Genomic DNA, 26572 nt, shown 5'->3' with positions numbered 1-26572 from the left:
CTATAACTTGACAGCAGCGTCACCTACCGGGTCCAATTATAAAACAAAACCTGGGGTCGAATTACAGCATACGATTACGATCACTCGTTAACGTTTTTACTATTTGTGTCTCTATTTATTTAGTAGAAAAAGATAGGGACACATAGGAACCATACGATAACGAACGTATGCCGTAATTCGACCGCTGTTTCGGATGGACCTTTTCACATACATTTCACATAGAAGGAGTAGGGTCACAAACAAACGCACAGGGGAAATATATATACACCTTGCATAATGGTGTCACACACATAGTTTTGTTGATCGTTTAACTTCGGCACATTGGTTTGCACAAAAATTAATTAATTTATTGGTCTGCTTTGGTCTGCACGATTTGAAACAACCAATCCTAATTGTGCCAATGCTTTACTCGCAATAATCAAACACGGGTCCTCAATGAATTAGAGAGATCAGAGATTGAATATACATACATTTTATTTGTGCAGTCCATGTGGATTTAATGTCACAAGACGAATAATTATTTGTTTCACTAAAAATCAGGCTTTTTTAATTATTTTGAAAGCTTTACAAATTAAGCATACATAGTTAAATTTTTTATAAAGCGAGTGTTTTTTTACTCGTATAAGTTGACAGCTATGTAAAGATGCGAGAAAAGGTATTATTTTTTTTTATACAAACCATCTACATATAAATACCTTTCAAACAAAAAAAAAATTACCAAAATCGGATCAGCCAAACGCGAGTTTATCGGCCACACACACTAAACGAACTCATTTTTATATAAAAAATTTTAAAAATTAAAGCAATCTGCATTTTGTTTTTCATTGACATCCCTGTTCCATTGGAAGTGGTAGAGTGGTAGCCCTGCAAACCAAACCTCAGTAGTTTAGGGGAAATTACAACCACCAACAAAGTCTTTACTTTGTAGATGTATGTGTTTCCTTATTTACCAAAACCTCTCCCCTCAAAATATTGTAGTTTTGTTTCTCCTGAAAAAAATAAATTCTTTAGTAAATGGGAGGAAAAGAGTGCGATGTATGCAATGCTCAAGGTTTTCTCTCTTTTGTAATGGCGGCTCGCCATTTTCCTGCATTTCTAGTGAAACCTTGATAGCCACAGCAACATTAGCTAAGCAAAAAAAAACATTTCTGTGCTCCAAAATAAAACAATTTAATTTGAAAAAATAAATATCGTCTTAATCAGTGTTATTTGTGAGAATTATTTTCAATACACAATGTGTAGTAGCAAAAATTCTTCGGCACGCCACAAAAATTCCACCACCATTTCTTTCCATCATCAAAATGCACAACCTCAGCCTTGTGCATTCAGAAAAATTAAAATAAAAAAAAAATGATACAAAAACCACCACCCATGGATTTGGAAAATATAGGTATGCTTATTTTAAAATAAATAAATTATATAATTGTTGATTTTTCTGTCTTCTAGTGGAGATCAATTCCAGACATCAATGACTGAGTTTACAGTTCGAAATTTTCCTCCACGCCATCCAGAACGAGTGAAACGAATCTTATGTTTAGTAGAGACTACAATACCTGAGTGTGATCCACAGACTTGTAGTGTAAGTTAAAGAGATTCCCTTCTGCTCTTTGTGAAGCTGATGGTACTATTTTTTTTCTCAGGTCTGCACCCTCCGACCACTTGTTGATGTGTTCGCTCTAATCCAAACAACATTCAACAATTCTATGTCGAGTATAAAAATGACGTCAGAGACTCCTTGCCCGCCACACTATTGGATGAAGTCCGTTCGAGTGGCAATCAAGATGTGCAAGTTCGTATTACAAATAAATTGCGAGGAAAGCATTTTGTTCCCCTCAACAGTTGTGTGCATGAAGCGACTCTCCTTCGTTTAGTGACAAAGAATTTCCAAAATTCCTGACGTAGATGTAAGATTTAAGAGAAATTCAACGCCAACATTCCTCATAGAAGTCTGAAGTAAAGTGTCACACAAGACGTTCATGTTTTGATATACAATTCGACTGAATAAATCTAAATCTCTAACCAAAGTTTTAACTTCAGAGTTTATTTGTAATTTCATTTGTAGTTTCAAAAGGTTTAGATTTACTAGGAACAAACTACTTCTCTTACGTACAAATTTCCCCACTTAATTACGTACTTCTAGATATGGAGTTTCAGTGGTTTTTCTGTAGCTAAAAAAGTACTGGAAGATGTACATCAGAAGCACTTCCAGATGTGCTTCGCTGATGTAGTTTTGAAGTACATTTGTCTGTACTTTTAATGGAGGGGAAATTCATTTCATCTTGCATGCAAGAAAGAGATAGATGCTTCACGTATTCTTATATACAGAAAGTATATAACTGAGTTTTTTCCCGAGCTCCTATCTTTTTTCAGTGGAAAAGAAGTACTTCTTTTACGTACATATTTCGCCGGTTTTTTCTGTAGTTCTACGTTTGCTGGGAGTCTTCTAATAGTAGATGTTTTGGTTAATCTAGTACTATCATCTACTGTCTTGGAAATCGCTAGTAAACTACTAGTAGTACTTTGCCACCTCCCAAAGGAACAGGGCTTACATTGAAATGAAACGTTTTGTCTTGAGTTTGTTATTAGAATTCTGAACTTGAACTTGGACGGAAGATTTGATACTTTTTTTAAAATGATAGTCCAAATTCATTTCCTCAGGGGCCCCGAAAATTTTCTCTAGCACACGCCTCATTTTGGTCTGGCGCCGCCTCTGCTCTCACACCCCGGGAATGTACTCGATCAGCAACCGAATCAAATTTCAAACATATGTCATTGTTGACACTTACATAGCCAAATGTCATTCTATCACTTCCGCATCGGCGGCTTCGCCGAAATCTTGTGAAAGTGACTCTTATTCCCGCCGCAGTGCATCTGCGTCTTCGGTAATATAATATCATTTAAAGGGACATAGAAAAATAAAAACAGGGAAGTAGCCTTTTGAAAATGAGCTCGAATATTCTTGATTGTTCTAAGTCCACTTTTTATTTAAGCCTAGTACGCAGATCACGCTAAAATTTATCTTTCATACAAATTTCCTCCAAAGATAAATTTTAGCGAGGATTTTTAGCCAGGTAGTACGCAGTTCAAGCCTAGTACGCAGATCGCGCTAAAATTTATCTTTCATACAAATTTCCTCCGAAGATAAATTTTAGCGAGGATTTTTAGCCAGGTAGTACTCAGTTCACGCGCTAAATTCGAATTCTCATCTACTACTTTTGCAAAAAGTCTCCACTCAATTTAGCTCGCGAAATAATGCTCAGCGCATTTTTTCACAGATAAATTTAGACATTTTTGTGGTTGTTGTTGTTGTGCAAGGAATAAGAGGCAAAAAAAACCTTGGAATATATAAAAGAAGAGGAATAAAACAAAATGAGAGCGTAAAAAAGGTATTCTGCAGGTAAAAAAAATATGTAATGTTATATTGAATGTAAGCTGGTATAAGTAAATGAAACTGTGATTCAGCCGTTATTTTTAAATTTAAATTTATCTTGGCTTTTAGCGAACGCGTGTAGAGATAAAAATTGTCGAAATAAAATTTAGTTTAGCGCGATCTGCGTACTGGGCACAGTTTCATTTACTTATACCAGCTTACATTCAATATTACATTACATATTTTTTTTACCTGCAGAATACCTTTTTTTACGCTCTCATTTTGTTTTATTCCTCTTCTTTTATATATTCCAAGGTTTTTTTTGCCTCTTATTCCTTGCAGCAACAACAAAAACCACAAAAATGTCAAAATTTATCTGTGAAAAAATGCGCTGAGCATTATTTCGCGAGCTAAATTGAGTGGAGACTTTTTGCAAAAGTAGTAGATGAGAATTCGAATTTAGCGCGTAAGGAAAAAACGTACTTGTATAGGAATTGTTCTGTTTCAAATTTTGGGTTTTAGTTTTAAAAAATATTTAAAAATAGTATGCATCTACTAATGAGGTAAGCTTGTATATTTTATTCAAGAGAACAGAACAAAACTTTATAAAAAAACATAACTTGAATGGCAAACGAGCAGAAAATTGTCGCTTTCAACCAATTTGAAACTTAAAAATCGTGCCTTGTAAAATTTGCTTTTTGTGACTTAAAACAATTTTGCTTATACGGTGACGAATTGTAGTAGCGAATGAAAATATTTTTTATTTTGTACTTTTGCTAAAAGTAGTCAATGTAGTCAACCCCTTAGATAGGTTTGAAAGTGTCTAGAGTTTATTACAAAAATCTGCTGTCATTCAGATTCTGTCGATAATGCAGTGTATTACCATCGAGACTCGAAATGAAATGTCAAAAATATTTAACATAGCATCTAGCTTGGTGTTTTGGGCGGAGGCTTTTCTTCAATTTATTTTATGTTTTTATGTTTTTTTCTTTCTGTTGTTTTCATTCAATTAATTAAAAACAATCAAAATGAACACTCAAAATATAACATTCTGTGTTTTACTATCTATCTTCTGTTTAATTCAAACAGGTAATTTATTTCCACCAATAATCTTTGTTTGAACATTAAATAACTCTTGTTGACGACGCCCCAGGTTTGGCCATAAAATGTTGGGATTGTCGCTCTGACAACGATCCCAAATGCGGTGATCCCTTTGACAATCGAACACTCGCAATCACAGATTGTTCACAAGAAAGAGAATTGCCACATTTGCCAGGTGTAGCGGCGACAATGTGTCGTAAAATTCGACAAAAAGGTGAGTAATCTTGAAACATCTCCAACATCAATTCATTAAAAATCTTTTGAATCAGTCGGTGGCGAATGGAGATATTTTAGAAGTTGTGCGTACATGGGAGAACCTGGAATCGAAGGTGACGAACGGTTTTGTTTGATGCGCACTGGAACGTACAACATTTTCATGGAATATTGCACTTGTAATAGCAAAGACGGTTGCAATTCGTCGGGCTTCCTTTCGCCCAATAAAATTGCTGTGGCGATTACATCGGGATTTGTTTGTCTCGTTGCGTGGTTGTTGCATGTTTAAGATAGACCACAAACGCCTTGGCAATTGACCTTTGCTGATAGCGCAAAATTAGTTGATAAGAGAATCTCGATGTTTTTTTTAGAATTTTTTTTTTTTTTTGTCAAAGAAACACAAAAAAGCTATTTGTTTTTTTTTGTGTGTGTTAAAGTGCCTGCAATCTTGTTAGAAATTAGAATGAAAACAAGAATCTAATTCCGTCCAAATAGAGAATCTCTTGTGAGAATTCTTTTCTTAATTTTTTTATATTTTTAAACTCTGACAAATTTAAAGAAAAGAAAAAAAAATAAATAACGATTTAAATTTAGATGCTCAAGTGCTCTTTTTGACTTAAGTCTTTTTATTTTTTAATTATTATAATGAATGAGAATAGGTAATATGCATTTACACGTATAATAATATATATTTTGTACACAATAAAGTCATTGACCTTTTTGATAAGTTTACTCTAAAAAATTGATTTTTGTATTTAAGAAGATAAAGAAGTGTTTCCAGCAGAGATCAGAAATAAATCTCAACTTTTTGAAAGGTTCCTTAATAACTCTTATTAGTCGCCATTTTCAATAAAATTTAAAAAAGAAAAATTTCGGTCAAGGTCTAAGAGAAACCTTTATTTTGTATTTTTGTATGTTTCGGTCAACCAGTGAGATTTATCGCTGAGAGAAAAAAATATATCTCATCTGCAAATGTATCAATTCATAGAGACATGAGAGTGGTGCCGTATGAAAGCTTATATTCTCAGCTACCCGATAGTGGTATAATCGGGTTTTTGGATTTTTTTTTTTCAAAATTCCGAGAAAACGCGTTTGAAAGTTGGGGTAAAATTTTTTTTCGAAAAATCCCCGAATCTTTGAACGCTCCTGGAGTGATGCCAAATGATAGCTTGTGTCATGGGCCTACGCTTTGCACATTGTCAGATTTTTAAAAAATCATCTTCCATGTTAAAACGCCACATCATACCTATTTTTTCAGAATCGGGCTTAACTTTTTTTTACCTTTAAGTTCTTCCGGTGTGAGAAATGTAGGTTAGAGTCCCCGCTACCTTTTGCCATGTTTTGTTCTTTTTTTTTTCAAAATTCCGAGATATAGCCGTTTGAAGTTGGGCGGGCGAAAACGCTTCTGGAAGTTCAGCTTAGAACATCGGTCTCCTGAAATATTCGAAATTGCATTGGTTGTGCTTGTCGTGCCAGCGACTCAAATCACAGTGGAAAACACATTTTCGTCTTTAGATTTTACTTTAAACGAAAAGACATATAATCTTGGATCTAAAGAACTTTGAGAGTCTATTTAGTTCATACATTATTTAATACATAAACTTAGAAAAAACATCCTTTTCATATTTATTTTTGCAATATAAAGACATTCTTGACATATTCGACATTTTTCTTTGAATTGACCATTTTTGATTTATTTTCAGCGAAAACGGTTAAAGGTTGACCTTTTCCATTTATTTTTTTGTAACCATTGAGAGATATTTAAAAAAAAAAAATAAAAAATAAATCTCAACCGATAACCTTTATTTTTGATTTTTAAAAATAAATCTCAAACCTTAACAGAAACTATTTAAAGTAATGTGGTAACTCTCAGAGAGAAACCGATTGAAAATAAAGGTTGACTGTTATTTCTGGTCTCTGGTTTCCAGAGTTTCTTTGAATAGATTTTTATTTAGAACTAATCGACGCACAGTGCGGTATTTTGATATAAAGGCTTGGCCACACCGGAGGGTATGCGGTAGAGGTACGATTAGCGGTAACGATATTTGTATGAACAAAATTCCACATCTGAACGTTGATATGTCAGTTTGGAATTTTTTTCATACAAGTACCGTTACCTCTACCCGTACCGCTACCGCATACCCTCCGGTGTGGCCAAGCCTTAAAACTGGGTCATAAATCAAATTTCTCAATTTTTCCACCCAGCATTAAGCTTATGTCTCATAACTGGTACATAATGTACATATCCAGGCTAATTTGGTGAATATTTTGACATGAATATCGACAGTTAGCTCAGACCAAACAACATTTTTAGCTCTAATTTTTAGGAATCACAATACTTTGTTTCAACTTTAATATGTAACTGCATTCAATTCTCCCGATAATCCCGCTAAAGCAATGGTCATTAGAACTTTGTCGAAGCGAAAAACTTGCCAATTTCCTTTTTAAGTATTTTTTAGGAGAGGAATTCGTAGTTAAAGGTTTAAAATAGCTCTGCTTACCGTAATCGAATTTAAAAATGGCCGAATATTGAGCGGCATCTTTAGTTTAAATTGGTACAAAGAGTGATAAGTTGGTTGATATAAATTGCGGGGGATAGCGAGCAAGAAATTTTTTTTGGAGAAACAAATTTAACCATTCTTAGGCTTTATACAAAAAATTATTTGGTACAATTTTATATATAAAACATTGAAAAATGGACTTTTTCTCGCACTGAAATTTTGTAGCAGAAAATTTTTAGGTAGGTACATTCTATCTATTGAGTTCTAAATTAAATTGGCAATATTTAAAAACAAAAATTTTAGGGCCAGTTGTACAAATATTCCATCCGTGGTTCAGCAACTTTTATCTTCTGAAATCAGTGGTAATGTTCCGTTTTAGCACTGGTACAAGGTCCACATATCGTCGGCGTATAGCAAAATTGTTCTAAATCCACTTTTTATTCAAAATGAGTTAATGATGCAGTTTTACTAATTTGAGGGTGCTCTTTCCGAATTTTAAAACCGTTTTTGTCAAAAAAATTTCATTCCGCAGATAATATAATTTAATGGGATATGGAACAATAAAAACAGGAAGTAGCCTTTAGAAAATGATTGATTGATTGTTTTAAGTCCCATCATATTTTGTTCAGGTCCACTTTTTATTTAAGGAAAAAACGTACTTATATAGGAATTGTTCTATGTTCAATTTTGGGTTTTCAGTTTCAAAATATTATTAATATTTTAAAATAGTATCCACCTATTAATGACGTAAACTTGTAAATTTTATTCAAGAGAAAAGAACAAACTTTATAAAAAACATAACTCGAATGGCAAACGAGCAAAAAATTGTCACTTTAAACCAATTTGAAACTTATGTCGTTTTCGATTGGCTCTCCGGAAACGTCCGGAATCAATCAGAAGCCTTCTGAAACCATTTTATTGGCATAAAAATGACAGCTAGAATGATTCTGAGAAGAGAAATTCTCTTCTCGATTTCAAATCAGAATCCACTCAAGAAGTACTATAGGTCGTTTCAAATCAAAAGTCCTGACTCTGAGTTTATTTTCTCCCTTCCAATAAAATTGAGAACAAATAAACAAAAAACTCAATTTTATTGGCTCATTGCGGCAAATCAACTCAAAAATAACAACAAATCATGCTTGTTTGAATGAAAGAAATGCTAGAGAAAAAAATAAACAAACGAAAAATCTGAATTTGTTTATGAATGATTTCTATGGTGACGACTCCAAAATAATTGAAAAATAAAAATAAGATATTTACTGCCCAATTATACAAATGAAGAGATGTGAATAGAATTTTAAGTTATGAATATATTATGAATAACTGGACATTTCTGGTCCATCTTCACCTAGTCTTATAAAAATATCTTCGGCAAAGTTATCCAAACTGCCTTCAAATGATAAATAATTAAATAATTGTATGTTTTTTTAATGCCCGTGAATATGGAGTGATGCAAGCCCGGGAGACTTGCCTCCGCATTCTGAAACTAACCCAGTGAATCTCACAGACAGATCAATTGATAAAATTAAAACTGTTCTTCATTATTTTATAGTAACTTTAGAAAAAGTTCAGCTGCCTCATAAATGCTTCCTTCCAGTAAGCGAATGAGTTCTTTTTATTTTTGCTCAATTTTCCATGGGACTTTTGATTTGAAACGACCTATAATACATGAATATTCAAATGCCAAAAAAAAAACTCAATCAGTGTGTTTTTTTTTATTCAAGAATTAATTGTTTTCTGAAATTAAAATTAATTAAAAAAAAGAAATGGATGCATTTAAGCAACGGAATTATTTATAATCATCATCTTCTTCGTCGTGGACCTCATAATTATTATTTGTCAACATTAATCCATGTCATTAGTTTGTCAGAATAAAAAAATTAATTCAAATTTTTGACATATAAAATTTTACACAAACGCAAAAAAATAGAATTGAGTGGAAGTGATTCAAACCGTTTTATTGGATTTCAGAACGAGTGAATACTCGAGTGAAACCAATCGAAAACGACATTAAAAATCGCCCATGTAAAATTTGCAAATACCCTTTTTTTTCATATTTTTATCTCTGACCCTTCCTGGCCCTATTTTGATAAGAAGTTACTATAGCAGGAGCGATATTCAGTGTCCAGTATTGGGTAAATGGCGGATGTTTGATCATTTATACATATAAACTTCTTAATCAAAAAGGGTCAGGAAGGGTCAGGAATAAAAATTTGAAAAATTAGGGCATTTGAATTGGAACTATTCTAGGGGCGTCCCCAATTTTTTTTCCCTAAGGACCACCCCAGTGTTCACAGGCATTGAAATCCTTGGGATCAATGTTTGCGACTGAATAAACGCGCGACTAAAATCGAATGTGTGCGCCTAGCCTTAACGGTAATATTTCAAAAACGAGATGTGATCGAATATGTCTGTCTTTGAATTCGAGTTCGACACACCGAAACCCTTTGAAAAAGTATAGTTTAGTCTCGGCACCAAAAACCATGCATAAATACTTGTGATATTTAAAGGGTTCTTAAAAGAGCATTTTAAGGTGTTAACATGGTGCTTAAGGAAATGGTCACAGAGGCAAAAACTCGTTTTTTGGACCAAAAAATTTTGATTTTCTAAAAAAAATTTCGGGGGGGGGGGTTATGGGGTTTAACTAAATACGGCTATGGGTCTTACCTATATATTTTATTAAACTGCCAGATATGTAGAACAATATTGAATATTAAAAAAAAAAACTCTTAAAAACGAGCCTTGCTACTAGATTTTTGTATTATTCCATTGAATGCAGGGCTACCTTCGTAAGTTTTCAAAAAGAGGAAATAAAAGTGAAAATAGAATAAGTTAAGTACGGCAGTCACACGAAATACTTCATTTGCGCCTTTCCCGAACTGCACCACAAACCTTTTAACACAATTTCTTAAAATTAAAATTGTATGAAAATAATAAGAATAATTTAAAAACATTACGTGTGCATAATTTCTTCAAGAAACAACACAAAATTTATCAAAAATAACCTTATAAAAATCAAATCAGCGCTAAACAACAGTAACGTATATTTTTTTTTACAATTGAGTCGTTACAATTGTGGTATCAGTCACATTTTCCTTGATTTTCAAAAAAAATATCAATTTTTTTAATCAAAGGTACATAATTAAAAAAAAAAAAATAGGAAAACGAGGAACCAAAATATCAAAAAGAAGGATTTTTTTGACAATTTTTAAAAAATGGAAGGAAAGTGAATTGGGTGAAAAATAGAGGAAAAACGCCTTTTTAGAGGCGCAAAGGTAGCTCTGATTGAATGTATTATTTTATTGGTGAAATTTCTCCAAAAATACCTTTAAAAGGATGTACAGAAATAATGTTCCAAATTTCAAAAGAATCGATGCAGTAGCTTTGAAGTTATGAAGGGTACCGGCTTTGAAAACGTTAGTTGTGGGGAGAACGATTAAAGTTTTGAACTCTGGAATAAAACGTTCGTAAGCGAAATATTAAAATACTCATTACTTGGTCAATTTGGCTCCAATCGACCTAAAATATTGACACAATATTTTTGAGATATAATGCATTCAGTTAAAAATTAAAAAAAAATGCAAATAAAAAAAAAACAAAACCAAAAAGTGAAAGAAATATTGTAGTATGACTTCTCTTGTTGTGAACTCGATGCCAAGTAGTTTATATAAGAGCTACGTTTCGTCACTTTAAGCAAAATGCAGGCTGAACTGAAAGATAAAGTTGGAATCATCTGACAATATGCTTCAAAGCGAATCTTTAATGTTATTCATTTGGACAAATTATGACTCAGGCGTAAGTAGGTGAAAATATTGTCAAGATCTCCAACTTTTCCAATTTCATGTTTCCATTAATTTGGAATTGTTCGTCGTATTGCCCTCCACCCTCTCTAGATTGATTGATTCCAACTCTTTCCTCGTTTCGACTAATTTTTGAGTCGATATCGGACAAATTCGTTCAGCTACATTTCAATTTCTTCAATTTCCTACCAGTAAAATTTAGACATGTTAAGTTTATCAAAGGATGTCGTATCATGGTCCATAGTACCCCTAGCATTTCCGATAATTCTTTAACTTGTGAAAACCTAATTACCTACCGATAATTCAGTTAATTTTACTTCGCCTGGTTTTTCATGTAAATTCAATCCATTCTTCAGAAAGTGAGTATCTTCTTCTGAAAAGAACAGATTTTTACAGTGTTACAAAATCTCAAGAAAAATTTTACTGGAAAAATCGTTGAATGTCGCTCAAATGGCAATTGAATTACTTAATTGGTGGCGTGCCTGAAATATTTTATGGCGTGCCATTGGTTCGCCATCCCTGCTCTAGCGTATTAACTAACTTGGTGGTAAGACATACAAATTGTTGTTGTTCATTCAAAACCTTCAAGGAAATCGTTTTATTTGTTTTATTATAGGACTTTATGTTTTCCTGATTTAAATTTTTTTCAAATGCTTCATCGTATAAATATGGGTAGTATTAGATTGGTGTTTAAATTTGATAAATTCTGCTCATATTTGAATAAAGGCTTTTTTATCAATATAATATTTACTTCACTTGAGTTAATTTTTACAACTTTTTTAGGAATGCCTCAAGGTACTATCTATCAAATTGTGAAGAAAAATTTGTAAAATCGGTATTTTACCTTACTACAATAATTCTTAAGCTCATTCATCACTGTTGCTTTAATTGCTTTAAAATTTACAATAGATTCTGAGCCAGATTGATCTCTAGGTCTTGTGTTGACCACAAAAATCCTAAAATTTCTAATTTTCGACGCAATATTTGACAATTTTAAGATAAATTCCGTTGTTCATTGTGCCTTGAAATATAATTGACGGTATGGAAGAACTCCCCCAAAAAATAGATAGGGCGTCTCCAAAAATCATAAGGCTAGTCAAAATGAATAGTTTGGCAATGAAAAAATGAAGTTTGGTTTGACGAAAAATATGCAGAAATAGAATTTAGATCGGGTTACCTACTCGCCAAAACTGAAAAAAAAATTTTAACAGCATCAAGTTTAAAGAACGAACATAATTGATGATGGATTCCTGTATTTTGCATAGTCTTCAGATCTTGAGTATATTTTGAATAAATAATGAACAATAATAATGAACAATTTTTTAGAAAATTTGCAGTTCAGCACAAAGCGTATTTAAGGCAATTGTAATTTTTTTAGCGGATAAATGACAATTTAAATTTTGGTCTTATTGCTTTTCCTTTTGTGGTCATTAGTTTAGAGATTAGATTTAGACCTTTTTTCTAAATCCTTTTCATTTTCATTCTCTAGGTGCAGGTGGAAAATGTGTTCCCGAAACTGTGCTACCAAGCCATTTCTTTGGCTTGAATTTCCACTTATACCCTAGTGCCAATCTTTTATTTTTCAAATTTTGATTTAAATAACTTTATAAATCTTAATCTATGACTTGGGCAGTTTTTTTTTTTAATGAATAGTTACCCTTTGTAGGCAAGTTTATTGTGATGTGATAGGCACACGGGTGCGAATTTGGTTTTTACTTTTTCATGTCGCTAGAACTTTTTTCGGTCTCAATATTTTATATAGAGAATACCGACAGAGGGTTAAATGTGCTTCTTGCTCTCCCGATTTTTCCGCCCTTGGAATTTTCCCAATTTTACCCCCTTGTCTAAAAAAAAAAAACGAATTTTCTTCAAATTCATCGAATGAGACATCAAAAGTTAGGTCTCTTTAGACCCTATTCATAACTGAAAACCAAAAGATTGTAGGAGTTCGGGTTGCTAAATTATTTGCAATCGAAATATAATTTTTTTTCCATCATTCGGAGCAGATATTTTGGGGTCAAAGTCCCATAATTAGTTTTGGTTTACAGACATAAGATCACAGTGAATAGGTTACGCATTCAGCTAAAAAAATTAAAAAATTTATTTTTTTAAGATTTTCGAAAATTATGCAAAAAAAAAAGGAATTTTCGAAAATTTTCTCCAAATTCATCGAATGAGACATCAAAAGTAAGGTTTCTTTAGACCCTATTCATAACTGAAAACCAAAAGATTGTAGGAGTTCGGGTTGCTAAATTATTTGCAATCGAAATATAATTTTTTTTCCATCATTCGGAGCATATATTTTGGGGTCAAAGTCCCATAATTAGTTTTGGTTTACAGATATAAGATCACAGTGAAAAGGTTACGCATTCAGCTAAAAAAATTACAAATTTATTTTTTTAAGATTTTCGAAAATTATGCAAAAAAAAAAATGGAATTTTCGAAAATTTTCTCCTAATTCATCGAATGAGACATCAAAAGTAAGGTCTCTTTAGACCCTATTCATAACTGAAAACCAAAAGACTGTAGGAGTTCGGGTTGCTAAATTATTTGCAATCGAAATATAATTTTTTTTTTCATCATTCGGAGCAGATATTTTGGGGTCAAAGTCCCATAATTAGTTTTGGTTTACAGATATAAGATCACAGTGAAAAGGTTACGCATTCAGCTAAAAAAATTACAAATTTATTTTTTTAAGATTTTCGAAAATTATGCAAAAAAAAATGGAATTTTCGAAAATTTTCTCCTAATTCATCGAATGAGACATCAAAAGTAAGGTCTCTTTAGACCCTATTCATAACTGAAAACCAAAAGACTGTAGGAGTTCGGGTTGCTAAATTATTTGCAATCGAAATACAGTTTTATGATAATTTTTTGTGTATTTATTTCGCAGCTTTTGGGCTCGTATTTGCATTAAAATTCAACAATCTTCAAAATAAAATTTTAAATAAATTTTGTCTTTTAAATTCTATATATTAATTTAAGTGTTCACGTTTTGGTTATATATCTTTTCTCAATAAAAAAACGAACACTTACATTGTTAAATATTTCATTTATTTTTTTATTTTTTATAAATAATTAACATTTATTTTCCTCGTTTATTTTACCGTTCATCATTACATAAAACATTCTTTATTTATTTATTATTTTTTTTCTTCTTAAATTTCATTTAACAAAAAGTACATTTTTTCCTTTAACCTATTTTTAAGTATACATACATAAATAATATCAATAGAATACTTATTTATTACATGTATTAAATGTTACAATTGTTTTTGTTTGTTTTTTAACACAAACACTAAACAAAAAAGTGTTAAATTTTTGTTGTATAAAATAATACTATTTCTCTTAATTTATACATTAAAATCGTTATAATAATAATTTTTTTTTGTTTTTTTTTTACTTAGATTCAGACAATTTTATAAACATCGATGATATTTATTGTGAAATATCTTATCTATGACAAATGGTGTGAAAATTATTAAACAAATGTAGCGTTGGGTTTGTTTTATCTTGTATTCATTATAATTTTTCTGTCTGGGAAAGGTATTTAGAACTCTAAGAAATCAGATTGAAAAAAAAAAAATGTCTGCAGAACTGTTAATACAATAAATACGTATTGCAATAATAGGAAACATAATTCAGAACTTATTATATTAAATTACACGTCTGCAATGCAAAAAATCACTTTTTGGATTATTTTGAATTTAATGCGATCCGCATCTTTTTTAGCAAGAGCTTTATGACTTAAATCACTTAAAACCTGAAGCTTAATATTTTTTGTTTTTTTTTCTCTGATCTCCTGTAAAGACAGTGAAGAGTTAATTGCACATTGCATTTAAAGTTAGGTACTGATTGATAAAAAAAAACAGCTTAGAGCTTTGTACTTTAACGGGTAATTACTAAGATCGAAAATTCAAAAATAATGTTCAAATTTTGAGATGAATAATTTTTGCTCAAAAAATTGTTAACTCTCGTCAATAATATTCAAGAAATTGAGGCATGAAATAAGAAAAATATGTTCACAGCAGTCATTTAACAATCAAAATAGAAACATGGAAATTTAAATGAATGGAATGGTACAATTTCATCGGCACACTCACCATCTTTCAGAGATTCATTGCTAACCTTAACCCAATTGGGAAAAAGGAATTTAGCAGGACATGAACCAGGCTCTTTTTCAAATGATAAATCATTTTCAGAAATCGTGCATTGTTCAAATACCGGATATATCATAAACAAATATGTTGGAGGTGAATAAGGCCCGTTTGCTGATTCGAAACATAAATCCAGTTAATAGCCAGGTTCCACATAACTTTTATGTTATACACAAATCTATTTGTGTTGCACATAAAAATTTATGTCGATCATAGCTAAGAAAGAGATTTGAAATACATCTAAGTTCACTTTGAAAAATGCGATATGTCAAATTTAAAATTTTTGCAAGAAATGTTTGATTTTTTTGTTTTATTGTGTTTTTGAGAAAAAATGTCGCAAAAAATTAAAAAAAGAAATCCTAACTTTTCATCGAGTGAAAAATCATTGCTCCTTCATTGTGTGTATGAAGAAAGAGGAGTAATAGAAAATAAAAAAACTGATGCTGCAACTTGGAAGGATAAAGAAAGTGCTTGGCTACGTATCGAAACAAATTTCAACAGTCAATCCGGAGCTTCCTGCTATAGAAGTGGCGAATCACTTAAACGGTTCTATGCAAACTACAAAGGGGAAACCAGGAAGGAAGCTGCTCAAGAAAAATTTTCATGTTTGCAAACTGGAGGTGGAAAGCAGTTCAAACCAACGGACCCAAATTTCGAACTTGCTATCTCCATTATGAATCCAAAAACGGTTCATGGTTTGGAGAACGAGTTTGATGGAGATAGCCAATCCAATGAACGAAGTGAAAATGTAATTTAAAATGGAATTTAATTAATTTTCTTATTGATAAAAGACAACATAATTTGATTTTAGATTGATAACAACCCAAACCAAAACAACGACTGGAGCAGTTATAAACCGTCTATGTTAAAAAAAGGTATAAATCCCAAACTGAAACCCCCAATACAATCAACTTGTGATCCCAAATTAAGTGAGGCTAATGAACAAAGTATTTCCGGTGAGGATGTTGAAAAAGAAAAAACACCAAAAGTGATTATGTCAAAAGGTTTTAAAAAATCTTTTGAAAGCATTAACCAAGAGATAAATACACCTTGGATGTCTAGAAGAAGACCCGTTGCTTCAAGTGTACCAAACACTAAAATAACAGAGCAGTATACTGAACTATCAAGAATTAAAATAGAACTTGCCAAGTTGCAGTACGATACTCTGAAAGAAGAAGCCTTTGACAACAAGTACCAACGAAATATCGAGCATGAGGTGAAGAAAAAATCCATGGAGCTAGATATTCAAATTAAGACTGAACTTTTAAAAAAGATTAAAAAAGAAAGCTGCACCGCCAAGGATGCCCAAAATGTTTTAAAGGAAATTGAAGTTTATTTTGATGAGATCAGCCAAAACTAAACAATAAATAGTCGCAGAACCTACCTTTATGCATGTTTTTATTTTGTCCATACAAATGTTTGTATGTATGTACATAGGTATTTTCTGAATTTTAATTTTGTTTGTTTGTTGTTTTTAAAGATTTTATTGTTTCTGTGTATGAATTATTAAAAAAAACAATCTCTTTTTAAATAAATATGCGTTTTATTTTGCCCTTCAACAGTGATTAAATAGTTACAAACGTCCAAAGTAATCATTTATCAAATTCATACGTTTCTGCATGTTAAGATTTGAAGAATTCGTTCTTGCATTGTTTTGTCGGGAAGAGTGATCAACATCTATTTGCCCTGCATTAATAACACGTTCTAGGTCTTCATTATTAAAGTCTAAGCTTTCAGGAGGGTCTTCGAGTATGTTGTTTTGCCTTAGAATGTTGTGCAAGGTGCAAGTTGCAATTATAATAGTTAAGACAGTACTTAACTTCAAACGGGCACCGTATGCCAGTATGGGAAATCTTCGCTTTAAAATGCCAAACGCTTTTTCAATTACACCTCTGGAACGAATTTGCGATTCATTGTATAACTGCTCCGCTGTACCATTTGGATTGAGGAGTGGCGTCATTAAATAAGATTTTTGAGGATACGCTGAATCACCTATTAACAAAATATAATATTCATACAAATACGAACATTTTTTTTGGACGTACCCAAAATAAAACAATCTGAGTACAAGCCAGACTGTCTTTCCATGATATTTTTAACTTTGCAACAATTAAATATCGTTGCATCATGGCTAGATCCTGGCCACCTTGCCACCACATTGGTGAATATCATTTTGGCATTGCAAACTGCCTGGACGTTTATAGAAAAGTAGCCTTTTCTGTTTCGAAAAACTTCTGCATCAGGTCCACCTTTAAATACATTTACATACATATTTATGTATTTAAAAACAGTTTCAAAATAATTTGAAAAAAAGTATCTACCGGGAGATTGAATTTTAACATGAGTACCGTCAATGGCACCAATAACATTTGGGAACGATGCTATTGCAAAAAATTCTTTCTTAGTTTTCAAAATATCGGCTTCGTTTTCTGAAAATTTGATATATTCATTTCCAAGTCTAGCTAGGGCTCTAGAAACTTTTAAAACTATCCTTGAAACTGTTGAGACATGCATTCCACCAAAATCAGCAATGCTTAAAAGATGGTTTCCTGTTGCAAAAAACCGCAAAGCGACTAAAAGTTGATTTATTGGAGCTATAGAATTGTTTCTGAAAACGCAAATATATATTTATTTTTATGATTTTAAATTTAAATTAACTTTGCTCTTTCTTGTACCTGTTTGATGGACACTCCAACAAAATTTCTATTTTTTCCAAAACCATAATGGTTATTTCTTTTGTTAAGCGGAATCTTTTGTAAAAAGAAAGCTCATCAAATGAAGAAAAATATTCATTTCTCTCATATATTTGACGAGGAATGCCAATTTCTATCACTTCAAGGATTTCCATGTCATCTTCAAACACATCCAGAATTTCAAAATCCATTTTTATTTACGTTTTCTTTTGATTTCTTGTAAAACCTTTTTTATTTATAAAAAACCAAATATTCAAAAATAATTTTTCAAAACGCTTCAATCCCTTATGTCAAACCTAAATATTTTATGTATTACTTTTTCGTAGACATAAATAATGTTCTACTTATCGAAGTTTATGTTTAGGTTTAGGTTTGGTGCAAACCAATATGTGGTACCTAAGGGTTTATGTCAAACATAAACTCTTAAGTATCGTATCAGCAAATGGCCCTAAGATTAAGAAACAGACTAAATTGGTGGTGATACTATCCATTTTCACCGCCAGTGCAGTGCTCCAAATTATTAACGCTATAAGACAACAAATATGTTCACATGTATAACAAAACAGCTCATCCAACGAATTGCACTGGAGAAGAAAGTGAATGGTCCAATGGTTTAATTATATTTAATCAGTTACGAGTTTAGATAATTAAACACATAATGTTTAATCGGTCACTGTGACGTATGCGTAACTAACATTTTTTTTTTCAGAAAGACCTTTTCTACCGTAGGTATCAAATAATGGAATTTTTTTGACTATTCACAAGTGAGATGCATTTATTCATGAAGATGATGATTGAATGCAAGAGGCAGTCCCGCATTGAAGAAAATGTCTAGGTAGCTGTTCTGTTTGGCTTCTAGAACGGCTAGTTTCGTTTTCAAGCCTCTGAATTAGGCATTCTTTACATACCTCATGACTTTACAAATCTCGAAAGCATATACGAATTCCAGTATGAGTTTTTTGTAAACAAAATTTTACAAATTTGAGCCAGGATCAGCCCACGTGTTTTATTTTTTTTACTATGGTTAACCGAATCTCAAAACTGGGAGTAAAGTCCTATATATCAAAATATAATTCGAACAACATACGGTTTATGCAATATTTACCAAAACTTTAGTTGACATTTTTATACAAACCATAGAACAGGATACACTGAAGGAAAAATAAATCCACTTTGATTTTACTATTTTCGAAATAATTTTGCTTTTAAGGCGATGATTTAAAAATCAAAGTTGTTTCAGCTTGAAAAAGAGGCACCAATTCAAATAAAAAAACAAGACAAAATTTGGCAGCCACTGGGGATCGGCCCTATAACTCTTGGGTCACTAGGCAAGTGCCTATCAGTATGGAAATGTATAAAAGTTCGCACACTAGAACGATTAAGCATCGGCCGATCAAAAAGTTTGTTTGATCGAAAAAAAAGTTTGTTTTGCTACACAATTGCCTTCAAACTAAAATACTTCCTAAAGAGCCGACTGTTTAGTCGGCTGCCTGTGCGCACACCACAGGAGCCCAACCGCACTAAACTATGGCCCGATAGAAAGTCTGTAGTATGCGGGGACTCTTAAAGTCTGACAAGTCGGTCTCGCAATTCTGTCTGTCTCTCTGTCTCAAAAACGGCTCTACACATTTTGATTAAAAAATATTTTTTGAACTGTTATTAAAAGTAGCTGCCATTGAAACATTTTCTTAATTTCTGACTTTATTGTAAAATAATTGACTGATTTCAACTAAAAATTTTGTACGAAAACACTTTAGTATAACCTACTTTATTTAAAAACTAAAAAAAATTTCCAGAAATATGTATCCCGGGATGGCCATTTCCAACACATTTTTATTTATTTCTTTGAGATTTCAGTTTAATTGTCATCAGTTTTTACAAAACTTAAAAACATAGGCGCAAAATTTTAAATGATTTAGTAAAATGCTAAAGCCCTTTTAGTAAGTTACTAAGCCAAAAAGCATACGGATTTTTAACTTATTAGCTTACTAAATGGCTATAGCAATTTACTTAATCGTTTAAGACTTTGCGTTTTAGATTTTAATTATAAAATAAAATAAATTTAAAAATTCATTTAAAATACTCTTTTATTTGTATTGAACCAAATTTAAAAAACTAAGAGTAATTTTTTTTTTCATTTACAATATAGCAAACTATTTATCTAAAATATTTAAATTAAACAGAAATATATCTAAATTTTTCGTACTAAAAACACATTGAGTTTTATTCTATTTGTTTATATTATAAAATAATCTATTCCGCATTTATTCAATACAAATTAACAATTGTCATAAAAAAATCTCAACAATTTCAATCTATAAAAAAAAAATTTCTCTAAGCCCATTACATGATTTATATTATTTTCATTTTTTTTAATTTTAAATACAAAAAGGTTATAGGTATTTTATATGAAAAATTTAATGGTGTGTATGTATGTTCTTTTAGAAAATGTGATTTTTTTTATATAAAACTTGCAAAATAATTTACTATGAATGGTGCTGTCCTTTAAATATGTTCATTATCATTATGTATAAAAATGCTAAAGAATTTTAAACTAAATGCATATATATTTTTTGTTTGTTAAATAAAAAATATAATATAAAAAATTCTCTTATCAAATTTTGCCTCTATAAATATTGAAATATAAAATTTTATGCATTTCAAGACATAATAGATAAAAATCAGAAAAGAAAAGGATATATCCAACACAACAACCATATATTGTGTGTGTTATATCCGGTGTCTCTGTTAACTTCAAAGCTTCAAACGAAGTGGAAGAAATTGCTCAGAAAATTCAACGAATCGTTAAGTATTTTTTTTTTTTTTTTTATAAATTTTTCTTTTTATTTAATATTTTATTTTTATACTATCATACATATACCGTACATTTCTGTTTCACGTGTGCTAATTATATTTTACATGTGTGTCACGGGGCAGCGGTCATTTCAGGACATTATATCAACTGACCTTGCAAAACTGATAGAAAATTAAATAAAATAAAGTATATTAAAGGATGTCTTTTTCCATTTACATTTCATTTTTTTTTTTAAGTAAATAAAGTAAACTATAAATACAAAAAAAAACTGTATAAAAGCTCCACAATTGAGTTGAAAAATTAAATGTTTAAATCCTATAAATAAGCAGCACAATATTGACTGGCCCTTTTCTCTATAGTTTCCACTCAATTCCGGAAAAATAAAAAAAAAGTCTGGGAAAAAGGATTCAATTCAAATTTGTTGTATAAGAAAAAAAGGACATTGTTGTAGATTCTACCTTTAATATAATAAAAAGAAAATAATAAAATATATTTGTGAAAGGAGTGAAGCCAAAAAGAATATAGTGGGCTGAATATTGATTTGATTGTTCAATAACCTGAATAAAATCAAGAACTTCCTAAGTACTCCACAACATATATAATCCTTTTTGAATATGTCCTTGTTTTTACATTATTCTTCATTTCTCTGTTTATAATAATAACTACAAGCTCTTTACTTAATTTTAACTGGGCTTTGAAATGGACGAAGGATCTTTTTTTTTGTACCCTGAAGGACTTCTGCGTGGGTTGTGTATTTTTGTTTCTTTGAAAGTTTTCTCCGATTTCAAGTGGTTTTGAAGGAATTAAATTAAAATATGCTGTTTTTTTTTTGATAGGGTCAATGTGGGTAAATGTAAACAGGGGTAAATGAGAACATGGCTCATAACAAGCTTCAGTTAAATCTCTTTGACGCATACATAAGTACAAATCGCGGACGCATGTATCTTTTAACTTATACGTAAAACTCATTGATGTCAAGAGAGAATTCATTCGATGAGCGTATTTTCCGTGAAAGATAATTTTTTAAAGTGTAAAACAAGTCGTTAGTCTTCCAGAAAAATTAATTATTTTTGCAGGTTCAATTAAGTCAGTATAATTTGCAAATACTTTTTAGTTTTTAATTTTGATGTAGATTCTATGTGAAACAAACAAATTTTAAAATACAAGACATTTATGTCGATTTGCATGTGTTTACATTCACCCCAGAATATTTTTCATAATGGGTAATTGTAAACAACGTATTCTGGGGGTAAATATAAACATATATTTTTGCTGAAATTATTGGTTTTAATAAAAATAACGCATTTTTAGTCAATTACTATTGCTAAAGTGCCGCGAAATCACATTTTAAAGTAGCCAACACCATTATTTTTAGTGGATGGTGTTGCAAAATCGGTCTTTGACGTAAAAACAAAAAAAATATGACGTTCAGAGCTGCTGAGGATGCATATTGGGTGCCTATATAAAGAATCAATGGAAGAAAACAAAAACTTTTATTGGAATTTGAAAAAGTTTTTGTCAAATACCTTCTTGAACGGTTTTCAAGTTGTTATCCATATGATAAAGAGGAAATTCTAAATTTTAAAACACCGTTTACATTTACCCCGAATTTGTAAAAAAACAGAAACATGGTGGGGTATTTGTAAACATGCCATATTTGAGAGTAATTTAAACAATTTGGGAAATATTTGTTTATATTTATAAAGAAAAATTGCCATCATTTCATGTTTGCATTTGAAGATACCATTCAAGTTGTTCCGTGAAAACATATAAAAATCTAAAGTCGAAAGAAAAAAAAGACATGAAATTGTTTACATTTACCCACATTGACCCTACCTAAAATCCTTTTTTAATGAAGTTATATCCACTTACAAGATATTAAACAGAATTTATATTATTCTTTGATTCATAAATAAAGTTTGTAATCCTAATACCTAACTTAGTTTTGTGAAGAGTTAGGAAGAGGCGAATGCGAAAAATAACTACGAGTAGAGGTACCTACCATAAGCTCATTACCAGGTTCGTTTGTTGGAATCAATGTTTGGCTTCAGGCAAAATATGTATTTAAACAAAAATACCTATCTACATTCACAAATTATAATACAGGGTGAATCGGTTCAGAAGAAGTTATAGATTATGCAAGTTTCAGAGCCTTCAAACGTTGCATGTTGATAGCATCAATTTCGACGAATATTCTAAGGTCCATTTTCTTCACTCGGAGTTGAACATAACTTGAGAATTTTTAATATAAAAATTCTCAAGTTTTGTTCAACTCCGAGTGAAGAAAATGGACCTTACTTTGTCAAGTTATAAAAGTTCGTTAAACTGTCTTTTTGTGCTTTTTTTGTTGCTAAAATCTTCAATGATGTCATCGTTAGTAATCTTGTTCATTATTTCCGACTCTATGCATATAACACCTAATGCGTTTAATTTTTCTTGGCACAAGATCGATTTCAGGTTATTTTGTACCCATTTTAGACCAGAAAAGCTTCTCTCATCAGAGCAACTCATAGCTGGTGTACATAAGTCGTCAAATTTTCAGTCCCAAAATCTGCCGCCCTAGCCTCGAGCCTACTAAGCTGCTGGTTAATCTGCCACTGCGTGGGAAATGTGTTCCAGAGTAAGTCACCCAACCAAAATTCTTCGGAAAAAGGAACAATATTCAAGAAATTCTTCAGTTGGGAGCCCTTCCCCAGAACACATTTCCATTCTTGTCCTTAGGTGACATTCTGGACACTAAATTCAACTGGAACTAAAAATAAAAGAAGCTTCTATTAAAAAACATTGTTGAAAATTGAAGAGGGCACACAAGAAACTTTGACACTGATGGTTCAAAGGTGTAATGTGAATTTTTTGTGAAGCAAATCATGTGGTGATTTTTGTAAGACCTCAGAATCCAAGATCTGAGACTTGATATCATTCTTCAATATGACAAAGTGGATTTAGCCTCTGGACACTTGGGTTGCTGTCTTTAAATTGCTAACGCTTTAAGTGTGAGGTTACTGGCTTTCATATCTAAGATAGTGATAAGTTCCTGGAACTCGACCTTGTTGATAGATCATCTTAATTTTGATTTTTAGTCCAGTGCTCGTGAAATTCACCTTTAAATTCACCTTTAAACAACCATCTTGCATTTTAGTTTTTATTAAATATCTCGACTTCTATTCATCCTAGGTAAAAGTTGGTATTCTGAATATTAAAAAGTAACAAGTCAAAAAAATAAAAAAAATTTATTTTAAGCTCTTTTTACCAAAATCTTGAAAAAAGCGTCAGAGAAAAGACTGTTCACCTTAAAATTCTCTACAACTCAGCTGTACAACTTTTTTCTGTGTCGCTATTCGCTATAAGTACAAAAATTAGCGATATAGAAAAAGTTGTTAGGTAAGCTGAGTTGTAGAGAGAAAAATTAAAGTAAAAAATCGCTACGGATTCAATTTCGTAAACCAAAATGGGGTAAATACTTGGCCAACGGAGTCCGTTTGATCTACAAAACCCTATTATAATTGCACCCTTTATAATTGCATATTTATCCAATGTTGCATATAAGAGTGCATCTAATATTTTGGTCTCGGTATATACGTGTTCCAAAGTTCGTATGCAATTTGTTGAATTTACATTTTGTGCAAATATTAATTCGTTCTTCAAATTTCATTTAATTTCCCACACCTAACCTTAAAACCAAAAACTTTACAAATGCGTAATACTAGAGAGCTCTCTTGAATATTTGCATATAAACGAGAAAAATACAAATTTTTTAACGAGTAGATGCGAGAATGCAAATGTGGTGCTTCTTCCAATGCTTAGATTAAACATGATTGTTTTGGATTTCATGTTTGGTATAGTAAAGGAATTTGAGTGTCTCTGTTTATGTTGTCTGGATAATAATTGTATAGTATATACCTACACTTGGATGAGGTCGGTTCTGCATGGTGTTTTGATTTTATTGATTAAGGATTATGTAACTTGAAATTAATTAGCATCGAAATCATAAATTAGAAAGCCACATTTGAACTATTTGGTTTCCAACAAATTGGTCAGGGGTGATGTAAGTTTACCTACAAATATTGATGTATTTTGGAAATACGTATAATAATTGGGGTTAGATACATAACTTATTATAATTACTTATATAATTAATTAATTATTATAATTAATATGCTTTTTCCTATATGAACTTGGTTTTAAAGTTTGAATCAAACTAAATGTACTATTATTTCGCATTTAGGTGTTTTATTTTTAAACTACATTGATCAACGGTCAACTAGATTGACCATGTTGCGATTTACGATTTTAGTGCCTATGGATGTCCGAACGTTCCGAAGAGTCAACATATATTCGGACTACTACCTCATAATAGCCAAAGTTCAGATGCGGATTCACCATCGTGGATTTATTGACAAAAAGCTGATGGCCTTGTTGCTGAGCATTTGCATTTGTTTAATCCTTAAGAAAGGCGATCCTCTGAGCTGTGCCAACTTTACAGGTATCAGCCTCCTTAACATTGTCTAAAAGATCCTATCTGTCGTATTATGTGAACGTTAGGGTGGGTCAAAAAAATCGAAATTCTTTTTTTTGATTTGGTACTCCGAAAAATCGATTGCTAGACCCCTCTAGAATATACACACCAAATTTAAGCTCTTTATCTTAATGAGAAGGTCCTCCGCTTTTCAATTTTCCATTTTTATATCAAGCTTCTACTAAAAAAAATAATTTTTTTATTAATTGACTTTTTAGCAAATTTCTTTTCATATTCTTGTAGGAAATTGAACGCTCTACAAAAAAGGCCTTCTACACTTTTTTCGTTTATCTAACCGTTGAATAGATATTTGAGGTCCAAAAATCGAGAAAATCTTTAAAAATTCGTTTTTTGTTCTTAATTTTGTAACAAATTGAAAAATTATAATAATCAAACGCGCAAGACATATTCTTGTTGGAAATTGATTCCTCTACAAAAAAGGTGTTGTTAACTTTTTTCATTAATCTAACCATTCTAAAGATATTCTAGGTCAAAGTTAAAAAAAATTATAAAAACATTTTATATTTTTAAAAAATTTCCAATTCACTGAAACTTCATTATTTTCAAATTAGCAAGATATATTCTTGTAGGGACTTAAACGTTCTACAAAAAATTCCTTGGAATCAAATTGATTGCTTTAACCGTTTAGAAGATATTCGTATCCAAACCAATGCTCACTGATTTCAATAGTTTTCTTATGACCCGTATGCATTGTGATTTGGATACGAATATCTTCTAAACGGTTAAAGCAACGTTATGTAGTAGCGATTTTGTGAACGGCTAATAAGTTAATGACGGTTAACGGCTTAACGGTTAATGAAAGCAAAACTAACACTCATTATCGACGTATTGGACATAACGGCACCACATGAAGAGCCATAACTTCGAGGTAGTAAACGATTTCGTCTACCTATACTCCGAGGCGCTTAAATCAAACGAAGGATTACTATTATTATTATTCTAGTCCTGCTCTATGGTGCTTTGGCAAGGACTTTCACTGAGGCTTATGAAAACACCTTAGAGCTTAGATTTTTTCAAATTTTTTCGGGAGATTTTTGGCCCCGTCTGCATGGATGGGGAATAGAGAAGAATATAGAACATCGAACTGTGCAGCGCCTGAGTTGGTTTAGTCATGGAAGGAGCATGGACAACAATGCTACTGCCCGATAAGTTTTCGAGATGGAGAGACGGTGTAGTAAAGGAAGACCTCGTCAAAGGTATTGAACGCAAGTGGAAGGAGACCCCAAACAACTTGGTTATTTTTTTTTTAAATTCTAAACTTGCTCTTAAGTGCTACTATTTTAAAGGAAAAATCATTTAATGAACAAAGGTCAAATCGTTTGAATTGAACAATATCCTGTAAAAATTACACATACACCACAGTGACCCTTCCAGTTAAGTTATGT

General features: G+C 31.5%; 4 protein-coding genes and 1 long non-coding RNA gene across 6 annotated transcripts; 3 read left to right on the top strand and 2 right to left on the bottom strand.

The window, feature by feature from the left end:
* The first annotated feature begins 886 nt into the window (after positions 1–886).
* Positions 887–2024, top strand: LOC129905615 (dnaJ homolog subfamily C member 13-like). 2 transcript variants are annotated; one of them, XR_008770625.1, is made up of 3 exons: positions 887–1390; positions 1447–1579; positions 1641–2024. XR_008770625.1 is itself a non-coding variant. In XM_055981143.1 (2 exons), the coding sequence occupies exons 1-2, from the start codon at positions 1469–1471 to the stop codon at positions 1869–1871; spliced, it is 342 nt and encodes a 113-aa protein (XP_055837118.1). In that variant the 5' UTR covers positions 1409–1468; the 3' UTR covers positions 1872–2024. The 2 variants fall into 2 exon arrangements, 1 of the variants encoding a protein (XP_055837118.1); XM_055981143.1 differs by lacking the exon at positions 887–1390 and having other exon boundaries at positions 1409–1579.
* Positions 2025–4281: 2257 nt separating this feature from the next.
* On the top strand, positions 4282–5384 carry LOC129905081 (uncharacterized). The gene is made up of 3 exons (XM_055980456.1): positions 4282–4459; positions 4524–4685; positions 4741–5384. The coding sequence occupies exons 1-3, from the start codon at positions 4399–4401 to the stop codon at positions 4971–4973; spliced, it is 456 nt and encodes a 151-aa protein (XP_055836431.1). The 5' UTR covers positions 4282–4398; the 3' UTR covers positions 4974–5384.
* Positions 5385–15467: 10083 nt separating this feature from the next.
* Positions 15468–16572, top strand: LOC129906104 (uncharacterized). Its single transcript, XM_055981741.1, has 2 exons — positions 15468–15890; positions 15954–16572. Exons 1-2 carry the CDS (start codon positions 15474–15476, stop codon positions 16500–16502), a joined length of 966 nt encoding a protein of 321 aa, XP_055837716.1. The 5' UTR covers positions 15468–15473; the 3' UTR covers positions 16503–16572.
* Positions 16573–16689: 117 nt separating this feature from the next.
* Positions 16690–17718, bottom strand: LOC129907115 (putative nuclease HARBI1). The gene is made up of 3 exons (XM_055983183.1): positions 17464–17718; positions 17188–17391; positions 16690–17134 (listed from the first exon to the last, which is right to left on the bottom strand). The coding sequence occupies exons 1-3, from the start codon at positions 17654–17656 to the stop codon at positions 16716–16718; spliced, it is 816 nt and encodes a 271-aa protein (XP_055839158.1). The 5' UTR covers positions 17657–17718; the 3' UTR covers positions 16690–16715.
* Positions 17719–22483: 4765 nt separating this feature from the next.
* LOC129905919 (uncharacterized) lies at positions 22484–24143 on the bottom strand. Its single transcript, XR_008770672.1, has 2 exons — positions 22944–24143; positions 22484–22845 (listed from the first exon to the last, which is right to left on the bottom strand). It is a non-coding gene; the product is annotated as an uncharacterized LOC129905919 (long non-coding RNA).
* Between the last annotated feature and the right edge of the window lie 2429 nt (positions 24144–26572).

The sequence above is a fragment of the Episyrphus balteatus genome, chromosome 1 (genome assembly GCF_945859705.1).
Source record: "Episyrphus balteatus chromosome 1, idEpiBalt1.1, whole genome shotgun sequence".
NCBI lineage: Eukaryota > Metazoa > Arthropoda > Insecta > Diptera > Syrphidae > Episyrphus > Episyrphus balteatus.
This window is presented reverse-complemented; position numbering and strand designations above follow the sequence as displayed.